Source organism: Perna viridis, chromosome 13 (assembly GCF_037379345.1).
Source record: "Perna viridis isolate PV_CMFRI_1.1 ecotype Kerala chromosome 13, ASM3737934v1, whole genome shotgun sequence".
Classification (NCBI taxonomy): domain Eukaryota; kingdom Metazoa; phylum Mollusca; class Bivalvia; order Mytilida; family Mytilidae; genus Perna; species Perna viridis.
In genome coordinates, this window is record NC_142457.1 from 13676243 (window position 1) to 13697913 (window position 21671).

Consider the following 21671-nt stretch of genomic DNA (forward strand, 5'->3'; position numbering starts at 1 on the left):
TTGGGTTTCATTTAAAATTATGAATTGTAAACAGAATCTATCAACAATACAGGGACATTTATTTTCTGTCTAGAAAATGCATGTTAAAATGTATTTATAAATAAAAAGTATCACAAGATTATGATGTTGAATAATTACTCTTGGGGGAAAAAAAGAAAATGGGTTTTGAATTTTATTATCAGTTCTGAAAAAATAGCATTAAATTCTTTTGAGGATTTCATTAGAATGTAATGTAGGCAAGTAACAACTCCAATGCTTGAAGAATTCTAAATATCTGATATATAAATGTCAGAAGCAATAAAATCCTAAGGCTGCCAGTTGATTTCTTTCATTATAAGGTATTGCTGTTTGTTGTTATATTCTTAACCTGAAATTATGTAAATATTTCAACCTGCAGGAAATTGAAATGATTGGGGTGTGAGGAAGGGGTTATCTCTTTCTACTAATACAAGCTATATTCTCTTATTCACCCCAGGTCTGTGAAAGAGAAGTAACTCTTTTACTGGTAATAGAAAACATACAATCTTTTTATTATATCTTTGCAGTTAAAAATAATAATTGTGTAAGATTTAAAGGTTTCACTGTATAGAATGACATGAATTCCTTTGAAATGTAGAGCAATTTAATGCTTCAAGTCCAAAAAGTTTTATGAACCATTTTGTACCTTTAACACTCATGGTGGTCATTAAACTCCTATTATTTTCATATAAAATTACAATAAAATGCATATTTTCAGCAATGTCATTGAGAAAAGTATGGCTTAATAGAGGCTTGAAAATGTTTAGGGTCAGTGAGTGTGTTTCTGCTTATCTGTTTCTGCTTAAGTGATTGATTGATTGATTGTTGGGGTTTAACACCCAAGCAGTAATATTTCAGCTATATTCAGGCAATGAACATAAAATTAGTGATAAAATGAACATGAAAAAGAGATGGGACACAAGGGCAACAGGGTCGACAAATTTAGATTGCCACCAGAAGAAGGAAGGGATGGGTAAGGTCGGCAATTTAGCCTCCTGTTGCAGAGTGCAAAGGTTCCTACTCCTATCGAATATCACAGCAGGGTTCTTTAACATGCGAGGAACATGGCATCTTACCCAACATGGTGCACAAGTTTGGTTTGCAGTTGTGGTTTTCCATATTATATCCTGACAAGCCCAGCATGTAACACACCAGGGGCACCCCATTCCACCACCTTGGACACACAACCCAGCTTAAGTGATTGATTGATTGATTGATTGTTGGGGTTTAACACCCAAACAGTAATATTTCAGCTATATTCAGGCAATGAACATAAAATTAGTGATAAAATGAACATGAAAAAGAGATGGGACACAAGGGCAACAGGGTCGACAAATTTAGATTGCCACCAGAAGAAGGAAGGGATGGGTAAGGTCGGCAATTTAGCCTCCTGTTGCAGAGTGCAAAGGTTCCTACTCCTATCGAATATCACAGCAGGGTTCTTTAACATGCGAGGAACATGGCATCTTACCCAACATGGTGCACAAGTTTGGTTTGCAGTTGTGGTTTTCCATATTATATCCTGACAAGCCCAGCATGTAACACACCAGGGGCACCCCATTCCACCACCTTGGACACACAACCCAGTTGTTCTGTGGTCAGAGTGTCTAGCCCCCCCCCCTCCCCAGCTAGGTTTCTGAGCACTATTTACCGGTAGTCACCTTTTACAACAATCTTGAATCAATGTTACCTTCAGTTCCACTAGGTAACCTAACATAAAATATGATGGACCAAGATTTTTCCTCATGGAAGCTAATATGTTGAGCATTTTCATGGACTATACCTTGCAGTTAAATCAAAAGGGTCTATTCAGGTGTTGTCATAGAGGTGCTCTGTTAATTGGATACTGGTAGAACTAAATTCTTGAGGCAGAATTCTTATATGGACCAGAATTCCTCATAATACCTATGAATTTCATGAAGTCAAGTGCTTTATAAAATTAATTCTTGATTGCCCATTTACTTTTCTATGTACATATTATTTTGGTTATTTCATGTGTCTTAATTTCTCTGTCTAATCCTCATCCCGAAATTATGCTCTTTTTGATTACTGTGAAAGTACTTATATTTGTGGGTATTAATTTCCGTGGTTCAGGGGAAAAGCACAAATTTGTGGATTCTTGAATTTGTGGTTTTGATGATCCTGTCATACAATTTAAAGTAAATAATCTGTTTTGTTGAGAATCAAATTTGGTGGTTTTCCTTACCCACGAAATCCACGAAAATTGGTACTCCACAAACAATTGTACTTTCACAGTATCATTCTTATAGTTATTACCTGGATTTCTCTTTGGGACTTGATTTGTTTTTTTATTTTAGGGTGTATTTCTCTGATATTTGATATCCAGCATCAGGTGCTGGTCCTATATCCAGCATCAGGTACTGGTCCTATATCGTTTGATCTAGTTTCAAGTCGGTTGGGCATCTACTGCCTGTTGAACGAAGTTTTTCCATTTCTGTCTTTGACCCATTTTTTTATTAGATTGTCTGATGATTTTCCCTTCATAACAAGCTTACAGTAGTATTTAGACAACAATGTATTAGTTCACATGTTATGTTAAGTATAGAATATTAATTATTCGCTCTGTACAAAAAATTCAACATGAAGCGGACTCACCTTCCTCAAGCTGTTCCTTCCAGTATTGACAATCTCTCAAGCTGTTCAGAAGTGTCAGTGTTTTTTTTTTTTAAATGGTGTAATAAGTTCAAAGCATTAACCTTGTAGAATAAGGTTTATAAACCAGCTGTTTTGAGTGTAAGTATTTGTAAGAATCAGGCAAAATGGGAAAAATCAGAAACATGCATGTCAAAACCCCACCGATCTGACAATGTAATTTCAATACATGTACTATGTAAGAAAAATTAAGATTTTGACAGAGTTATCTGCTCTTGAATGTTCATTTTCAGTGCATTTCAATGAAATTGTACCTCAATGGTCCAGCATGATATGGAAAATCTTGTTTGTTTTCCTTGATTCTGATGGTGCAGATAGTCAAATTACACTATCAAAATGATGGTTTTTTTCATACCATGTTTCACCTTCTGCCTGATTCTTACAGGGACTGACACTTAAGTGACCTTCAAAGCAAAATCATGGTCAGATAAGGCAGGGGATTTTTATATACAGGTTATTTTATATAGGATGTGCTACATAGGTATACCGGTATTTCAAATATAATCATTTAAGACAGGTTATAGCTGAATACAGGTGGTTGCTAAGACAGGTTGGTTTAACTGTAAGTAGATCATTATTAAAAAAGCAATACTTCGTTGTACTAGTTATGGGATAAATGCATAAATTATACATAGCTGGAAATTTCCGAGGATTATGTATTTTTACCATGGGGCGGTCCAGTTTTTTTTAAGGGGAAATGAAATAAGAAAAATCAGTATAAAAGGATATCAGATTATGACATGTTGAATGAATTGATATGAAAAATTGCCACAATTAATACATTATTTAGAAGATTATTATATTTTTGGGATTTTTTTGTCTTTGAAAAGTGTACACCAATTACACCCTCACCTGGACCTGTCCCAGTTTCCATTGAATTAGCTGCCCTACTTAAATCCATGAAATCAAAAACCATGATTGATCCAAATTTTGAAGAAAAAAAAACAAATACTCTGTCACCCACAATAAAGTTTACATCTTCAAAAAATGATCCATTTCTTTTTAGGATTATATGGGAAAATGAGGTCTTCGAGTTCCATTTCTTTTTCATATTTTGTTTTTTTTTCATAATTTACATCCAAAATATCAGCTTTTTTTTAATCATTTTTCTTTTTAAATCTTTATTTAAAATTTTTATAATAGTCATATTGATGGTAATTTTATATACCCCAAAAATTTCAGTGGTGAGAAGATTTACAAATTTATTTAGATTTTTGTACTTTAATTCAGGCTTAAACTTGTTGATTTGTACAAAATGCCACATTTCAGTGATTTCAAAATATTTCCTCTCAGTCAATGAAAGCACTTTTTAAAGTCAATTTCAAAGATCTTTTCCTGGTTGACTGAGTTTGTAAGAGTTGGTCTTATTGGGTTACACATGTCAAAGTGGACACTATGGGCTGTCTTTATTCAGATACAACTCCATCTTAGTGTCAGGAGGATCAAGTAACACAACTAAGTGTGCAACACAGAAAAATCTCAGACACCTTATTGAAGGATTTCAAATTCTTTAACCAGGCTTTGCCGAGTTAAAGAACATTGAAATCTTACCCAAGGTTGTCTGAAAGAGTAATCAAGGGAACCAAGGTTATAGCGGTAATAAAAAGAATGCAATCCAGGGACAAAGACCAGACATGGAAAACAGATATACACAACAAAGAACATAAAGTAACTTAAATAATACATACAAAGTAACAAAAGCAAATGAGCAACTCTGACTCCACTACAAACTGGGAGCATTGACCAGGTGCACCGGTAGGGTAAGGGTCTGAGATTTCCTAGTCTTGTATTTTCTGGCTGTATTTGATTCTTTTTCTCATTTTTAAAATTGCTTTTTGTAATTTAGTACTCCAATTCAGAATGCCTCGCTTACGGAAATTTCTTTGAATTTACAAGATGTCATAAAATGTTTTATTGAGAAGTAACAAATATCACATGTTTTATCTTTACTGTGGGTGAGATAAGGAAATTTCACATGGCTAAAAATAGAAATATCGTTGTCTCTTTGGTGAGTAATGTATTTCTTGGATGTTCATGTGCAAAAATGATACTGATAACATTCAATTTGCTCTAAAGAAATCAAAAGTACCAGGGGTTGAATTCAGAAAAAGTTGTAAGCGTCAAATTGATCGTAAATTATGACGGCACAATGCTATTTCCTGTTATGACATCATTACTTACGATCAAATTTACACTTACAACTTTTGTGAATTCAATGCAGGATTTGAATGGTAATGAAAAGTAATGTAATATAGGAATTGACACTAGGCACACACAACAAAGAAAATAAAAAATAATAAGTACACAGAAACAATGCATGCAAATATTATTCTGGGCTCAATTGACACTGAAGTTATTTTCTGGCATAGTAAAAAAACAAGTTTAAAAGAAAAAGGTCAAAGATACACATCTTTGCTTTTGGTTTGTACATTCTGAACCACATTAAACTTTGATTTTTTATCATGAACGCATGGAGCGTGATGGTGTATCCATCTGCATCATGAAAACTGATTTATTCAACAGGTCATAGTTTTCCTTTCCTCGTTTGTCTACCCCGGACTTGACTTTTTATGAGCAACTCGGTGGGTGTTTCTAGTAAAACAGAGGACGCTTATCCTACCGGTGCACCTGGCCCATGCTCTCAGTTTTTAGTGGAGTCCGAGTTGCTCATTTGCTTTCGTTACTTTGGACGTATGATTTTAGTTACTTTATGTTCTTTGTTGTGTATGTCTGTTTTCCATGTCTTGTCTTTGTCCCTGGGTTACATTCTTTTGATTACCGCTATAACCTTGGTTCCCTTGATTATTCTTTGATTACTGCTATAACCTTAGTACCCTTGATTACTTTTTGATTACCACCGTAACCTTGGTTCCCTTGATTACTCTTTGATTACCGCTATAACCTTGGTTTCCTTGATTACTCTTTGATTACTGCTATAACCTTGGTTCCCTTGATTAATCTTTGATTACCGCTAAAACCTTGGTTCCCTTGATTACTCTCTGATTACCGCTATAACCTTGGTTCCCTTGATTACTGTCGTCTGAATACGGCTGAAATATTGCTGCTCGGACGTTAAACCCCAACAAACAAACAAATAATACTCCTTGATTACTGCTATAACCTTAGTTCCCTTGATTACTCATTGATTATCGCTATAACCTTAGTTCCCTTGATTACTCTTTGGTTACAGCTATAGCTTTGGTTCCCTTGATTACCACTATAACCTTGGTTCCCTTGATTACTCTTTGATTACCACTATAACCTTGGTTACCTTGATTACTCTTTGATTACCACTATAACCTTGGTTCTGTTGATTACTCCTTGATAAATGTTTTAGTTTGAGATGTTCTGGATGTAGAATGCTTTGCTTCCTACCAACAATGATTGTGTCACATTAATACATTAGATATCGTTTTTGATCATTAGTTTCAGGGATGATGTTTTTCAAAACACAGCCTTGATTTTTTAATATCTGAGTGGAATAGTTCTTGAAAACTTCAGTCGGTATAATTAAGGTCAAATTAATTAGTAGATTCTCATCTTCTAACCCCCCCCCCCAAAAAACAAAAAAAAAAATGATAGAAATTTAATAAATTGGGACGGGAATTTTAAAACCAGGAATTTCTAATACTTAGATATTTAATGCACACAAATCTTTCATTTCTTGGTGACTAAAACGATGTTACTCCTCTGAAACTGATGTATCTATGGATTTGAATAATAGCTAAAATTAAGCAATCTAATATCAGGAAAGAAATAAAAAATTTAATCCTCCTACCTGCCACTTATTTTTTGTGGGGGTTTGATGAGAATCTACCATTTAAGCTATATCTATATGATGTTTAGTAGTTTAATCAAACCTAGCTCTTAGTTTGACTAATAATTAAACCAATTGACAATACTGTCCTTTATTGTCATGAGTTATTTATTTCTTTGGTCTGTAATAAGATGAAGTTTTTAAATTCTTCTTCCTTTCATTTTACAGATCAAAAGAGAGTGAAGACTTAATTACAGGTTAGAAACAGGTATGATAATAGCCTTTAAATTGGGACAATGTTTAAAGTTCTTGCATCTAGAACTTGATTTAGCAAAAAGATGAATGTAAGCTCTGACATACAGAACAATAGAAGAATTTATTGATTGTCATGTCAAAATTTGAGATATTTTCAGTTAACTGACTGCAAGTTTTTTGTATACATACACAGACAAAATATTTCCATGTGAGTTAAGCAAATAAATATTATTTTGGAGCTCATAGCCAGAATTGTTTCTCATTTGAGTAATTTTCAAGTCTTAATGATTTGTTTTTCAATTGTACACAGGCAAATATTGCTCAAGTGAAATTCATGTGATTGAGTTTCAAATGGCGCATACCCTACCAGTGCACCTGGTTCAAGCTCGAAGTTTTTAGTGGAGTCTGAGATGCTCGTTTACTTTCGTATTTGTGTATGTATTGTTTCGGTTATTCTATGTTCTATGTTCTTGGTTGTATATATTTGTCTGTTTTCCATGTCTGGTTTTTGTTCCTGGATTGCATTCTTTTGATTTCCACGAAAATATCGGTTCCCTTGATTACTCTTTCAGGAGAAAGCTCTATTCAGCCAAATTTCATGTGAATTTGGTCACTAATTTTATTTGCTTAAACCAAGTTAAAATCATGTGAATTACTTTTACCTGTGTACCCTTTAAGACATCATACAGCAACCCGTAGAGAAAAGAACATGGCTTTAATAATGTATCATGTCTGCTTATAACAAAACTCTAATCAGAATCCAAAGTTTCTCAATTCACCTTGAAATTTAACAGTGGTCAATAAACTTTTAAGAACTTGACCAAAGGACATGGAAAGATGGAATATTAAACAGAATTTAATCAAACTTGGTTGGAGGTCTCTTTTGTTTGCTTTGTATTGAATGTATAAATTTGACCAGTTGAGACCATTGATTGTTACTCAAAGATAAAAATACTGGGTTTTTTTTTATTTACCTAGGGGATGTCATTAACATTTTGAAGGTCATTGATGATTTTAATGGAGAGATGTTTATAAAAAGTACATATGAAGGTTGCACTGAAGTTGATTACTTTTTTGTTGAACATTTTGAAGGACAAAATGCTGAAGGCAAGCAATATTGGAAAATATACTGTGAAAGTACTAATGTTTGTGGGGTACCAATATTCATGGTTTTCGTAGATAGGCCAAACCACGGAATTTTGGTTCCCAAAAAAAAGATTTCCGTTGAAGTGTATACAAAAGAAAAACAACACAACTAACTCAAGAAATCATGAACTTGTGTTTCTTCCCTAATCCACGGAAATTGGTATCCACAAATTAAAGTACTTTCACAGTTCTCTTTAACATCAACTTTTGTTTATTATTTTTTTCCATCATACAGGATCAATATTTTGCAATTATTGGTTTTTTTTTGTAATTTTTAGGAATAGGACAAGAAGGAAAAGTCAATACTTAGATCAGCTGTGTGGTTTATATTTGAGTAACTATCAACTTAAACAGAATTAGAAGTGCCAATTGAATAACAAATATTTTAAGGGTAGGTTTGAGCAACTTTTGAAAGACTTGCTACCAATCTCTTTGCAATACAATTTTCTTTTTATTTAAACATATGTACATCAAATAAACATTCTCTAACCATCTCATATACAGCAGATTGATAGTAAATAGTTAAGGGGAAAGCTATTTGATTCTGAGGGGGGAGGACTGGCAGTTTTTTGGAAATGAACACTTTGACCTACACCTCCTAGAAAATAAATTTTCTGACCTCAGCACAAATATTTGATACATGAATCTTGTCTTGATGTGGTTGAAAATAAATTTCTAATTCCCAAGATTTTGAAAACAAAATACCCTGACCCCTCAAAATTTCACCCCCCTCCCCCACTTCTCAGTCTCAGAATCAGATGGTTGTCCCCTTACGTTGTAGATTAATACGGATAGCATTGTAGTCTGTACACATGACTAAGGCTTTATTTATTTTAAATAGTAAATATCTCTATTGTAATTTTTTAAAGTTGTGCAAGTGATTTGTTACTAAAGCCATATGGTCCATTTTCCATTTTTTATTTTTTTTTGGTTGCATCTATTTTGATTGGCTGTGTCGGTTCCTATTAATTTTTTGATAAACGGTTGTTGTGTATGAACTTATGGGATGGCAAAATAGTCTCTTTTGCTCAAATGAAATTAATTGCTTCAATATATTTTACAAAATGTGAAATCATAAGGAATAAATTTATTTTGAAGAAGACCAACTCACTCACAAATTCCACATGAAACCCTCAAAGGCATTATTCAGTTTGCAAGTTGAATCAGTCTCATTCATACATCTCAAAAATGTACAGTTTACAAATGAAATTTGTGCAAACATATTGCTAACAAAGTGGGTTTATTTAAATATGACTTTGATTATCTTTGCATTCTTTGCATAGGCACCCGTTCAATTTTACAGGATTGAAATTAAAAGAAATTGTGAATCGTGAAATACCTGTAGAATATTTAAGGATTTCCATAGTTAATGATCTAATTAAGTGTCATGCCAGGATTTAAAATAGAAAAGAGTCATAACATTTTGTTTACAAATAGATTTATAAAACAGAATTAGCTATCATTATTATATTAATATATAGTCTTTATCATAAGGAATGATACAAACTTATTAGAGGTACCACATTATGGTACAAATTATGTTAGACAAGCAAAAAGGAGAAAAAAATAGAAGTTTCATTGATTCACAGTACTGAAAATTTCTTATTCCCATACTTGTCCTAGAATTTAGCCTTTTGTAAAGTATGAACATATACTAGCTTTACTGGTCATTCCACTATATAATACCTGATGAAGGGAGTTAACTCTGCGGGATATTTGACAAACATGTCTATCACCAGTAAGAACAGCTAAACACTCTGCTTACAGAGTGCCAAAATTTTGTTATTAGAAATAATAAAGAAAATACTGGATTACTAGATGTTCTTTAGGGTTCTCTGAAAATTCAAATTGCTAGGCTAAGAGTAAAAATGTCTTAGTTTTTGTTGACTTGGTGTGAACAGTTATGAGTGAAAAGAATAATTTAAGCGAAAGATTTTATTTGGCTCATGAATTTCTGTTAATTTATGTGAACAAAAAGGTAAATTAAGCATCCTCCCATTTTGGTGCATCTTCACTAGCCAAGGGTTCTAGTTCCAGTCCTCCCCCTTGACCGTCATAGAAAATTGGTCATTTTTTTTATTTTATTTAAAATTAGAAATTTTGTAACAGTAATATACAACAAGTTCTGAGGTGTCACCTGCCATGTAATGTAAGGGAGATAACTCTGGTGCATTACTATCATAATACAATGCATTTTATGGAGTTTTTAAACATAATGCCTGGTGTTGAATTTTATTTGCCTTTGATAAAATGTATTTTTAGATTGAATAAATAATTGTTTTATGATGAAAATTTTATTTAGAATTTAGAGGTAGGTATTTTCCTACTTTGTTCAAAGTTGGTTACTATGCAATTGGTCTATTCAAAAATTTCTTACAATTATGTTTAGGCCTGAGTAAAAAAAAATTATCCTAGATTCTCCTCCCTTCCCATCCCAATTTTTTCTACCTCCCTGAAAAGTTTTATTTTTTTCCTAATTTAAATCTGTTTCTTTCAAACTGACAGCATTTTTCACCTAAATTGATAGAAATGGAAAATAAAATTCATCCCACCATCCAATTTCATGGACCAAGTGTTCTTAACAAAAACCTCGCAGATATTACTGTGTTTTGTACTCAATTACCTTTTTATGCAAATCGATTAATGTATGACAATTAGGTACATGATAGTAGATATGACTAAAGCCTTGTTGGACAAATCATAAGATTTTTCAAACTTCATAATCATCATCAAACAGGCCTTTATTGCATACCATGAAATACAATTTTTTTATGTTTAGTATATAAAAGAAATAAAGGAAAAAAAGACCATAAAATTATTACATTTTACACATGAATGTTACTTGAAGTATTAAATCAAAATTTTGGACAGTTATTGTTTCTGTAAATAAAGGAGTCAATATTCTGAAAATGACTTCATATTAGATTTGGTCCAAAGATTATTGACATTTATTAAAGTGATACTTTTTGTATTGTGAAAATATGTTTCATTCATAGTAAATTATGTTAATAGGAATATTTCACAATGACCTATGTTGTTTACATGCTAAATGGTTTTGACAACCCACTAAAAAGTTATCTTTGGGCTGATTACTCATAATTTAGATATACTTTAAATTATGCTGTGTGTGTGTTTTTTGTTTTTGTTTTTTTTTTTGCTGTTCACAAATGCATAATATGGAAACCTTAGTGTAAAATGGGGCTCTTAAACTCTAAATACTGTCTATTTTAGAATGCAGGAGATTTTAGCAACATGCTTTGACAGCTTAAATTTTCCAACCTTAAAAGCCTAATGTATCAAAAAAAACTTCAGAGAAATTTTGTTGAATTATGTGGCCCACATGTATAGACACCATTTAATTTTATATTTAATTAATGAAAGTTGCATAGAAATGTGCTATCATTTTAACGTATAAATGTTGTAACATTTCATTAATCTTTTTTGTCTGTGTTTAGTCTTTTATTGAACACAAAAATGTACCATAATTCTTCTAAGTCGGTAAGCTAAAATATTCAGTTAGTAACAGGACTGGAAACTAATATATATAGATGTACACTTTCATTTTAAATACCATTTGAAGAAAGGGAGGCAACTGTGTTAAAGGGAGATAAATCATGCAGCGTACAGGTTGAAAACCTAGTTTTAGGTTCATGTAGTAAATACACTACCTATTCATATAGAAGTAAAACGTAACATTATATGTAATGTATATTATATTTGTTTTTCAGACATGTAAGAAGATTAGCATGGTGTAATCATATTAAACGAAAAGGTATGTCAGTTTTACTTAACACTGTAGATTTAAAAGTACTGTTATTAATAAATATCAAGCAGGATTCTGAAACAATAAAAAACAAATAAAAATGGGAATACTTGTAAAAAAATAATTTTCAAGCAGGATTTAATTAAGTAAAAGAACATTGAGAATACTTTTTGAAAGAAATGATTGTGCTTGTGAGTTCTTTAAGTTTCAAAAAAAGTCTGCTGTACAAGCACTTCCTAATTTATATGAGTACTACATACCAATCTGTTTGCTTATATGTTCTGTTATTCAGTATGTGAAATAAATACTAAGCAAAAGTACTACTTACTAGTATTACAAATTGATGAGGTTGTTTACAATATACCATACTAATAGTATGCTACTATTTCGCTGTACTTGTGTATAATGTTGTTTTACTTGCCAGCTGCAGCTGGCAAGTTGCGTGAGGTTTTGATATATTCACAATAATATGAAATAACAAATATATCCCAGTCTCCATTGGAGATTTCTATGCTTTTTGTTGAGATTTCTCTGTCTTGCTTTTCTTATTATATACCCAGATATTTTTATGGGGGTTTAGAAAGAGTAATCAAGAGAACTGAGGTTATAGCGGTATAGTGAGAATTATCCAAACTCTTTATATTTCTATACCAATTTTAAGCTCATTTTGATAAACTTTTAACACTGTTTTGCTTCCAAAATGGAGAATGCTCCCTTGCTATGAGCCTGCTTTCCAGTGGTGCAATAATGCAGAAGTAATTTACATTCTGATTTTCATATACATTTTTGCAAAACAAAAGATCTTTCTCGGGATAGAGTATAAATTTTTAAAACTTATGATCATTACATTTGTATCATCACTTGCAAATTTTTTTACATTTGATGAGTCAGACAAAAATCAGCAAGTTTAAAGATCAAAATCATTTATCTATCATTATGAGTAATTCTTTGAAACAATATAATGAGTTTTATGTATGTATAGCTGTCTGAATGTTAAACAGAGCAGTATTTTATACCAAGGTAGAATAACAGATTATGTTTGGCTTACTTGTTATGTAAAATTTCATAATTTTGTTCAATATTTTCTGGTAAGTAATTGGGTTTCGTATGTCTATTTTCATTTTTACATTCAACCAATATTCTTGTGTAATAGATTTTGGGGGAATTATTGTCTATAACTATAAATTTTTATTTCATCATTCAAAGAAGAAAAGAGCTCAGAATATTCTTTGTATATACCAATTTATATTAAAAATAAATCAGAAAAGAAATGGAATTCTATATCTTATCTTAAGGCCAAAAATAATAGTAGTCTTGTTTCCTGCTACCTGAACAGGAAGAAAATGGGGTAGGTGGGTAGGGAAATTATTTTTCAAGAACATTTTACATTGGGAAAACAATCTAGACTTTAAAGGTGCTTGAGCCAAAATAGCAATACAATGTTTAAGGTAGGCACAAGAAAGAAGAAAGGTATGGTAGCAGGAAACCAACATATTTTTTATTTTTTATTTAATTGGAACATTGAGCAAGTATTACACATGATCGTACTGATTTTCGTATTTTATGAATAGTTTTACATAATTTATTTTGAGGCCTTTTACAGCTTGCTTTATGGTATGGGTTTGCCCATCATTGAAGACCATGTGCTGACCTGTAGAAGTTATTTGTCCATAGCTTTGCTTTTGGTGGATTACTATCTCATTGGCAATCATACCAAATATGCTATTTTTATATCCCTTCTCACTTCATTGTATAACTCTGAAGAATGCATTATTATTTTATACCCAACTCCCTGTATGCTTGGAGGATTGGATTTATCTTACCTGCCAGTCTGTCTGTCTAATTGTCTGTTCATCATCATGTGTTCATCTGTCCATGTCCATAGTTGTACTGTCTACAAAGTTTTGGAAAGGCTATATACGGTTCATCCTTTCTGTCTGTCTGTCTGTCTGTCTGTCTGTCTGTCTGTCTGTCTCACTGTCTGTTCATCGTCATGTGTACATCTGTCCATGTCCATAGTTATACTGTCTACAAAGTTTTGGAAGGGCTATATACGGTTCATCCTTTTTGTCTGTCTGTCTGTCTGTCTGTCTCACTGTCTGTTCATCCTCATGTGTACATCTGTCCATGTCCATAGTTATACTGTCTACAAAGTTTTGGAAGGGCTATATATAGTTCATCCTTTCTGTCTGTCTGTCTGTCTGTCTGTCTGTCTGTCTGTCTGTCTCACTGTCTGTTTGTCCTCATGTGTACATAGGATATGATTGTCATATATTTCCTGAAGCCAGTATTGACATATGAGAATCATGATCATCATTTGTCTATCACAAGTACATTTACATATGATTATAATATAAATGTTATATTATTATCATATGGATCGAGCGCCATATGATTATCATATCTAGCACATTTGGCTGTGTATACATTGCAATATGTTCATCTTTTGACAGATGTATATGTGTTGCACATTTGTATTGTACTGATATCTTGTTAAACATCCTGTATGTTTTATAAAAATATGATATCACTACATGTATTTATTGTTTTCCAATTTTTATTTCACAACTAAAAGATTTTTAATTGGAACAGCGTGTGCTTTCGTTGTTGCATTCATGGTTTTATTAAATGATAAATACAAAAAAAGAACAGAATGAAAATGGAAACAAATATTAAATTTCTTTTTAAAATGTCTGTCTCCTGTTAAATTTTCTCACTTTCCTTGATGCTAAGTAATTTGATATTTAATCCTGATAAATTGATGAAGGTTGACTTTTTTATGATGAATGTCATTTGAATTTCTGTTGAATATTATTTTGTTTTCTGTTGAATATTATTGGAATTATTTGCAAAGATTTGATACTCGTACAAATTTTATTTGCATATTCTAAGATGATGTGCTTCAAACCTGTTTAGACTACAGCTATGGTGAAAAAGTGATAAACACATTTCATGCAAAACATGGGCTGGGTCTGTTGAAAAATATGAAAAAACTAGTCCTATTTGAATCGAAATAAATCACAGAAACTCCATTTTATCATTGTTTTACCACAAGCTGGCCAAAAGAATGCGGCATAAATGGCCAGCCCGTGGTAAAACTATGATTAAATGAGTTTCCATGATTTATTTCTTAATTGCATAGTTTATACACAAAACTTGTTTTATGCATATATGTATGGTTTTTAAGACTTATTTGATTACTATTGAATATATACACTGAACTTCAAAAATGAAACATCTAAGCACCAAAAGAAATTATTGAGACATAATTAGCCTAATAATAATTAATTACATAGATATATATTTAAGTATCAACCCATATAAAATTGTAGACACTGCTAATGGTCAGGGTGTTTCAGGCTAAAAAAAAACACATCAAATGAACAATTCCTGCAACTCTTTCTAATCTGCAGTTGCTATATTTTTCCTCCAGCTACAGACCTTGATTTCTGCATACAACCTGGACTGAACCAGTATTTTCAGTAAGGGATGATATTAATAGAATTATGAGTAAAAGCAGAATGAAGCAAAGAAGAATTTTTTTTTTTTTTTTGGAAAAGGGGGGGGGGGGGGGTAGAATTATTAAAAAATCAAGATTCATGTAAAAAATAAGGAATATACCTAAATGAGTTGCTGACTCTTCAATAAAAATTCAATATATTTGTATGATATATAATGAAATTAGCTATCTCTGTATTAATGTTGTTTTTTTCTTTCAGTAATGGTGTTGTACTGCTAGATAGATGAATGTTAGTGTTAGAGATGAACCACAGTATGGGTCAACAGGACCAAGCCATGGCCCATGAGCAAAGCCTGTTACAGACCCTCAATATTGGCCATGGTAAGATAATTATTGTCCACTCTTTGATAAAGAGTATAGCCTGTTACAGACCCTCAATATAGGCCATGGTAAGGTAATTATTGCCCACTCTTTAACACAGAGTATAGCCTGTTATAGACCTTCAATATAGACCATGGTATAATAATTATTGCCCACTCTTTAACACTGAGTATAGCCTGTTATAGACCTTCAACATATGTATGGTAAGATAATTATTGTCTGCTCTTTAACACAGAGTATAGCCTGTTATAGACCTTCAATATAGACTATGGTAAGATAATTATTGCCCACTCTTTAACACAGAGTATAGCCTGTTATAGACCTTCAATATAGACCATGGTAAGTTAATTATTACCCACTCTTTAACACAGAGTATAGCCTGTTATAGACCTTCAATATAGAACATGGTAAGATAATTATTGCCCACTCTTTAACACTGAGTATAGCCTGTTATAGACCTTCAATTTATGTATGGAAAGATAATTATTGTCCACTCTTTAACACAGAGTATAGCCTGTTATAGACCTTCAATATAGACCATGGTAAGATAATTATTGCCCACTCTTTAACACAGAGTATAGTCTGTTATAGACCTGCAATATAGGCCATGGTAAGATAATTATTACCCACTCTTTAACACAGAGTATAGCTTGTTATAGACCTTCAATATAGACCATGGTAAGATGGTTATTGCCCACTCTTTAACACAGAGTATAGCCTGTTATAGACCTTCAATATAGACCATGGTAAGATAATTATTGCCCACTCTTTAACACAGAGTATAGCCTGTTATAGACCTTCAATATAGACCATGGTAAGATAATTATTGCCCACTCTTTAACACAGAGTATAGCCTGTTGTAGACATTCAATGTATGCATGGTAAGATAATTATTACCCCCTCTTTCAATAATGAACTTCAGTATAGAGCATGGTAAGAAAAAAATTATCACCTCCCGAAATAGTGAGTAAAGTTTGCTATATACCCTTATTATATGCTATAGTAGGATAATCTGTCCATTAACATAGCTTGTATTAGAACCTCAATATAGATCATGATAAGATCATTTAAGTCCCGTGAACATGCAGAGCTTGCTACACCCCTTTATTCAAATCATTTTATAATATTGAACACAATGAAAAATACCTGCTCCTAGACCACAGTTAAATTATTGCCCACAAGCATTGTATGTGGCAGAATCAACAATGCCAAAATAACACTATTAGTATGTGTGACAAATTTCGCAGTACAGTTTGTCTCCATGTGGGAGCATTTTTAAAGTTACATGTTATCACTGCTCAAGTTTTGAAGTAAGTATTACTATCATTTACATTGATTTCTTCCAATGAAATGTTACTAGAAATTTGTTACCATATTAGGTATAACATGGTGTCAGTCTCCTTAAGAATCTGGCAGTGGGTGAAACAACCCACCACATTGATTGTGTAATATGACAAATTATACCATAGGGATTTAGAAATAAAGACAGAACTGTTCATAAATTCTTAGTTATTTGAGTTATAGTTTCATTGAAATGTACTGCAAACGAGCAGTTCAGGAGCAGATCACTCTATCAACATCCTCAATTTTCTAACATATAAATGAAATATTGCTGCTTGGGCATTAAACCCCAACAATCAATCAATCAATCAACTAACATTTAAATGAAAAATTTCTAGACCTGTCCAGTGGTGCCATGATCAAACAGTGGTCATTTCAAATATGGAAAATACATTAAGTGAAATTTCAAAGGTGTTTTCCTTTTGCACCATAAAGGAGGCCTTTTGCATCATAACTCTTTAGCACCAGTACTCCTTTCACAAAAGTTAACTCTTCGATTTTCGTAGTTAAATTACGCCAATAAATTAATGATCCTTTTGCACCAGAATACGGGTAAATTTAAATTTGATATTGTTTTAGTGGTACATTAGGCACGTGGTTATTGTTTGTTATTCACCATATAAAAAAAAATCACTTTATAATTGGTTGTTCATCCCTTTTTCCTTAATTTATTCATTTCTAACTCATTTTCTTTATTTTATAATAGTTTTACTTTAGATTTTTACCTTTCTAATTTCCTTATATGTATTTGGGGCAAATGGTGGTCTTTACTGGCGTAAAAGGACTTCACAGAATTTGTTTTTTGGCACAATTTAACTACAATCTTTTATCTTATTGGCGCAAAAGGATGACACCCAATTTCAATGGCTTTTTGACACCCATGTTTAAAATTTTCACCATTTCGCCTGATCATTACAAAGACTTTTTACCTAGGTGGTAATGTGTAGGATGGACATTAAATCTTAGTTTTGTTTAAATGCATATACATTGTGCCCTGTGACTTTGGATTTTGAAGTATGGAAGGTTTGTTGTATGTCAATTTATTATACTGTAATTCCGATCTACATATAATATATAAATGACTTCAATACATATTTTAATTGGTTGGTGTTTTTTTTGTTTTGTTTTTTTTTTAATAGGTTTTTTTTTTGGCTTTGTTTTTTGTTTTTTGTTTTTTGGGTTTTTTTGGGGTTTTTTTTTTTTTTTTTTTTTCCATCATTCCATTCATTTTCGTCATAATATATCTAGAACAACAATTAAAACAGTTTATTCTGTTTCAACAGATTGTACTGTAATTTGTAAAAATAGATTTTAGTGTAATGGCTGATTCAGCCTATGTCAGTGTATTAGCAATAGAAAACTTATTTCCTTATTTTATGCAATAAAACATAATGTAATAACATAATATGGAGACTACTTTAAACCAAACTGTAACAAGTAGTACATAATCTATAAACAAATCTATTGTTCAGGGGCAGGTAACTCCAGAAAGTCAGTCAAGTGTGGCAAAAAATTACAGTTGCTTGTGTAATAAGTCTAAATGTTTTATTACAATGTCTGGCAGGTACAAATTAGTTATGGTCATTCTTAATCGTGAGGTACTCTTAAGGGGAACTGCCAAGATTTTTTTATTGTTATTTATGTCAACTTTTATTAAGAAAAATATTTAACATAAACTTTTTTTTTGCATTTGAAAATGATATACAAAGTGATAGCTAGTTACTGGTATATTGTTGCTTTATGTTAAAATTAATTTCCCTAAATGTACCTCAAGCCATAATTTGATGTATTAGGTCATCTTAACATTTTTATGACCACTGTCCAAGTTACATTTTATGTGCACTGTACATATTTAGTATGGATTTGTGTATTAGCAATTCAAAAGTGGAACCAATGGATTTGTGTATTGCATAATGCAGGACTTTGAAATTTGCATAAAATTAATTAGTGTGTTATAAATTATAATTTTTGAGGAAATATTTTCAAATTATACCTGGAATGTTGACTTGAAACTTTAGTATCTAGTCCATGGTTGAGGAGCAATGTTTTTGATTCATGCATAGAATTTGTGGATGCGGATTTGGTAAACGTCATTTTTCTCAAGTGTTACAGATTCACAGCTGTATTTGAAACAAATTATGTCAGGATAACTTTGGAGAAAAGTGTTTATTTATCTTTAAGTGTCATTTTATGCCTTTTAATTTAAGTGTAACTTATAAAAAGCGAAGTCTTACAAAAGCAGTAATTGGTAGTTTTACAGATGTAAAAGCAATATGCCCTAGAAGTTTTTAAAACAACAAAAAATCAAAAATAAATTCTCAACAAATAGTGGTATTTAGAATATTTGGAAGTTACATGTATTTATCCACTTTTCTGATTTAAAAGCAACCAGCAACCATATTACTTATGAAATATGGTGAAGTGTGAATACTAAGGAACTTCACAGTGTCTAAAGCACATGTTCAAAACTTTAACATAATATTTGATTCTTGGGAAAACAAGAAAAATGGAATTTGATGAACTGTTCATGGGACCAGATTACCAACAACAATGTGTGCTAGATAGTGGATATTCTCAATTTGAGGATTTTTGCTGTAAGATTTTATTATATATTTGTAGAACCTTTCTTTACAATGTGTGCTATATACTGGAATATCTCTAGTTTTTTTTTATATATGGACACTTTCTCTTCAAGGAATAAATAATCACATGAATTTGTATAATTAATTTTTTTTAAAATATTTTCATACTTATTTGCGTATTTTTACTTGCAAACATAGAGTAAGGTATTTCATGGAGGAACACCATCTATGAAAAAAGAACCTCTATCATGTGGGATTTTCACCAGGTGAGTTTTGAAATAAGGCATTAATTGTGGTTAAGAAAAATAAATTACATTTCATTTCTTTTGATTTAATATCTAGCATAGCAAATTTACAAAGAATTAATATTGAAAGACATTTATAATGTAAAATGGTAAAACCATGTTTAACAGATTTTAGACAAAAATTTTCTGTCCAAGGAAAAAAACAACATTACTTTCAAACTTGATTATAGAATAAGTCATTATAAAGAGTGAAATCGAAATATGGTCATGAGTGCAAAATAAATCTAACATTAAGGAGGTAGACCTAGGGTAAGGGACAAAATTATTGGAACGTTTGTATTCAGCATTTTACATCAATCTCATGTGAGCATTAAAGTAACTTGGACTGATTTCAGTCTGTTTCAAATGAAAGCTTGATAAGCTTTGGTGAAATTGAATATGATACAAACTTATCACTGATTTCAAGAGTTATTTCTTTTACCCTAAGTCTACCTTCTTAAATGAGTGTGCAGAACTTGTTCTGAGCAAAGGCACATTTTTTGGCACATTAGTTATTATCATTTGGTTATTCTTGATAAGCAGTTGATGTATCCAATCCAATTTATATTATAAAAATTCTTAATATATTTGTATTTTATCAATATTTTCAAATAAATTTTTAAAGTTTGTGATCAGAGGATTAATATTCAAAATCATCCATGACATCAAATGAAGTTTCACAAGAGAAAAGTATTGTTTTTGCTGTAGAAATTGCAGCATTTTTTTTCACATGTGAATTATCCAAGTTTTTTTCACACACAGGAAACGTTTGAAAATTCGCTGCTATTTGTATAATGATTGAAAAATATTGAATAGATAAGAAAATATTTTGGGAAGCGCATAAGTATTGTAGATGTAACTTATCTGTTTTAGAAAGCAATATTATTTCAATGTAAATTGAAAAAAATAGATGTGGGAAACTTCATTTTCCATTGCTAAGAATAAATTCATATTAGAACATCTAGTTGTAATGGATTCCAAAAAGCTTTATTAAATACTTGAAAAAAGAACTTTGATTAAAATAACTTATTTACAATGATCTAAAATAACAGTCACATAACTATAATAAAAGTTATTCACTCTGTTACTTTTTCTTAGATATAGGTTGAACTTTATAGATTTCTTTAAGTAAAAAATGAAGTAGGGAATATTTACACTTCAGGAAATCTGCTTTTGAAAATATTTTGAAAAATTGATGTGGCCATAATATTTTATTTTAAAAGATCATGCTTTTTAGCCTGCATGCCTAAATAAGATAATTTTAATATTCTTTCAGGAGCTGGTAACAGTTTTTTAAAATATAAATTGCCAGAAAAAGAAAATATATAGATCATTTTTATTTTTCATATTTTTTTTTTTATTTTTATTAATATTGTTATTTTATTTTTTTGGGGTATTTTTTTCTTCAGTTGTCAAGGCACCAAAGTCCTAATAACACACCATAATTTTAATGTGCCCTTAAATTGTTCTATAATTACATTTTTTGTAAACAAGATAAATTCTTAGGCTTTACATAGTCAAACATATTAGAATATAATCTATCTGGTTCGGAGGAATTATATTTTTCAAATTGTGAGGTAGTAGTTTTAATAGTTGGGTTTTTTTTGTTTTTTTTTAATAAAAGGTGTCAATCTTGTAAAAGTTTTTTTAGTGTACTTTATATATCATTGAAGCTCGGTATGCTGTCATAAAATTAACAAGCTTATTAGTGTTTATGGTAAAACTTTGACTCGTACAATAAAACAAAAAAATCGCCATCAGTATGTGCAGCACTTTGATAGTAGTTAATTATATTCTGCTAGAGTTATGACCCTTTCCTCATTTCCGTGATAAACAATGGATTCTGGTGAATGGAGATAAATTTGTCGGTTTAAAACCATGGAAAATGAAGCGGAGAAGTCAAAAGAGAATTGTAAGGATAGGCTGCAAGCATGTATTTTAATAACAACATCGTTTAAATCGCATGGAATCGAATATATGACAGTGTAATTGGAGAAATGACAAAATCATT

At 31.4% G+C, this 21671-nt stretch overlaps 1 protein-coding gene across 4 annotated transcripts in view; it reads left to right on the forward strand.

Moving 5' to 3' along the window:
• LOC148599664 (retinoic acid receptor alpha-like) overlaps positions 1-21671 on the forward strand; it is a 153676-nt gene that overhangs the window by 115053 nt on the left and 16952 nt on the right. For 3 of the 4 annotated variants that reach the window (XM_088557180.1, XM_088557181.1, XM_088557183.1), the window contains 4 exons: positions 6677-6716; positions 8128-8240; positions 11578-11621; positions 15332-15453. In XM_088557180.1, coding sequence (XP_088413306.1) covers positions 15360-15453 — 94 coding nt within the window. In that variant the 5' untranslated portion in view covers positions 6677-6716; positions 8128-8240; positions 11578-11621; positions 15332-15359. Of the gene's footprint in view, positions 1-6676; positions 6717-8127; positions 8241-11577; positions 11622-15331; positions 15454-21464; positions 21573-21671 lie in introns of those variants that run through there. The other variant, XM_088557184.1, reaches the window with a different exon arrangement.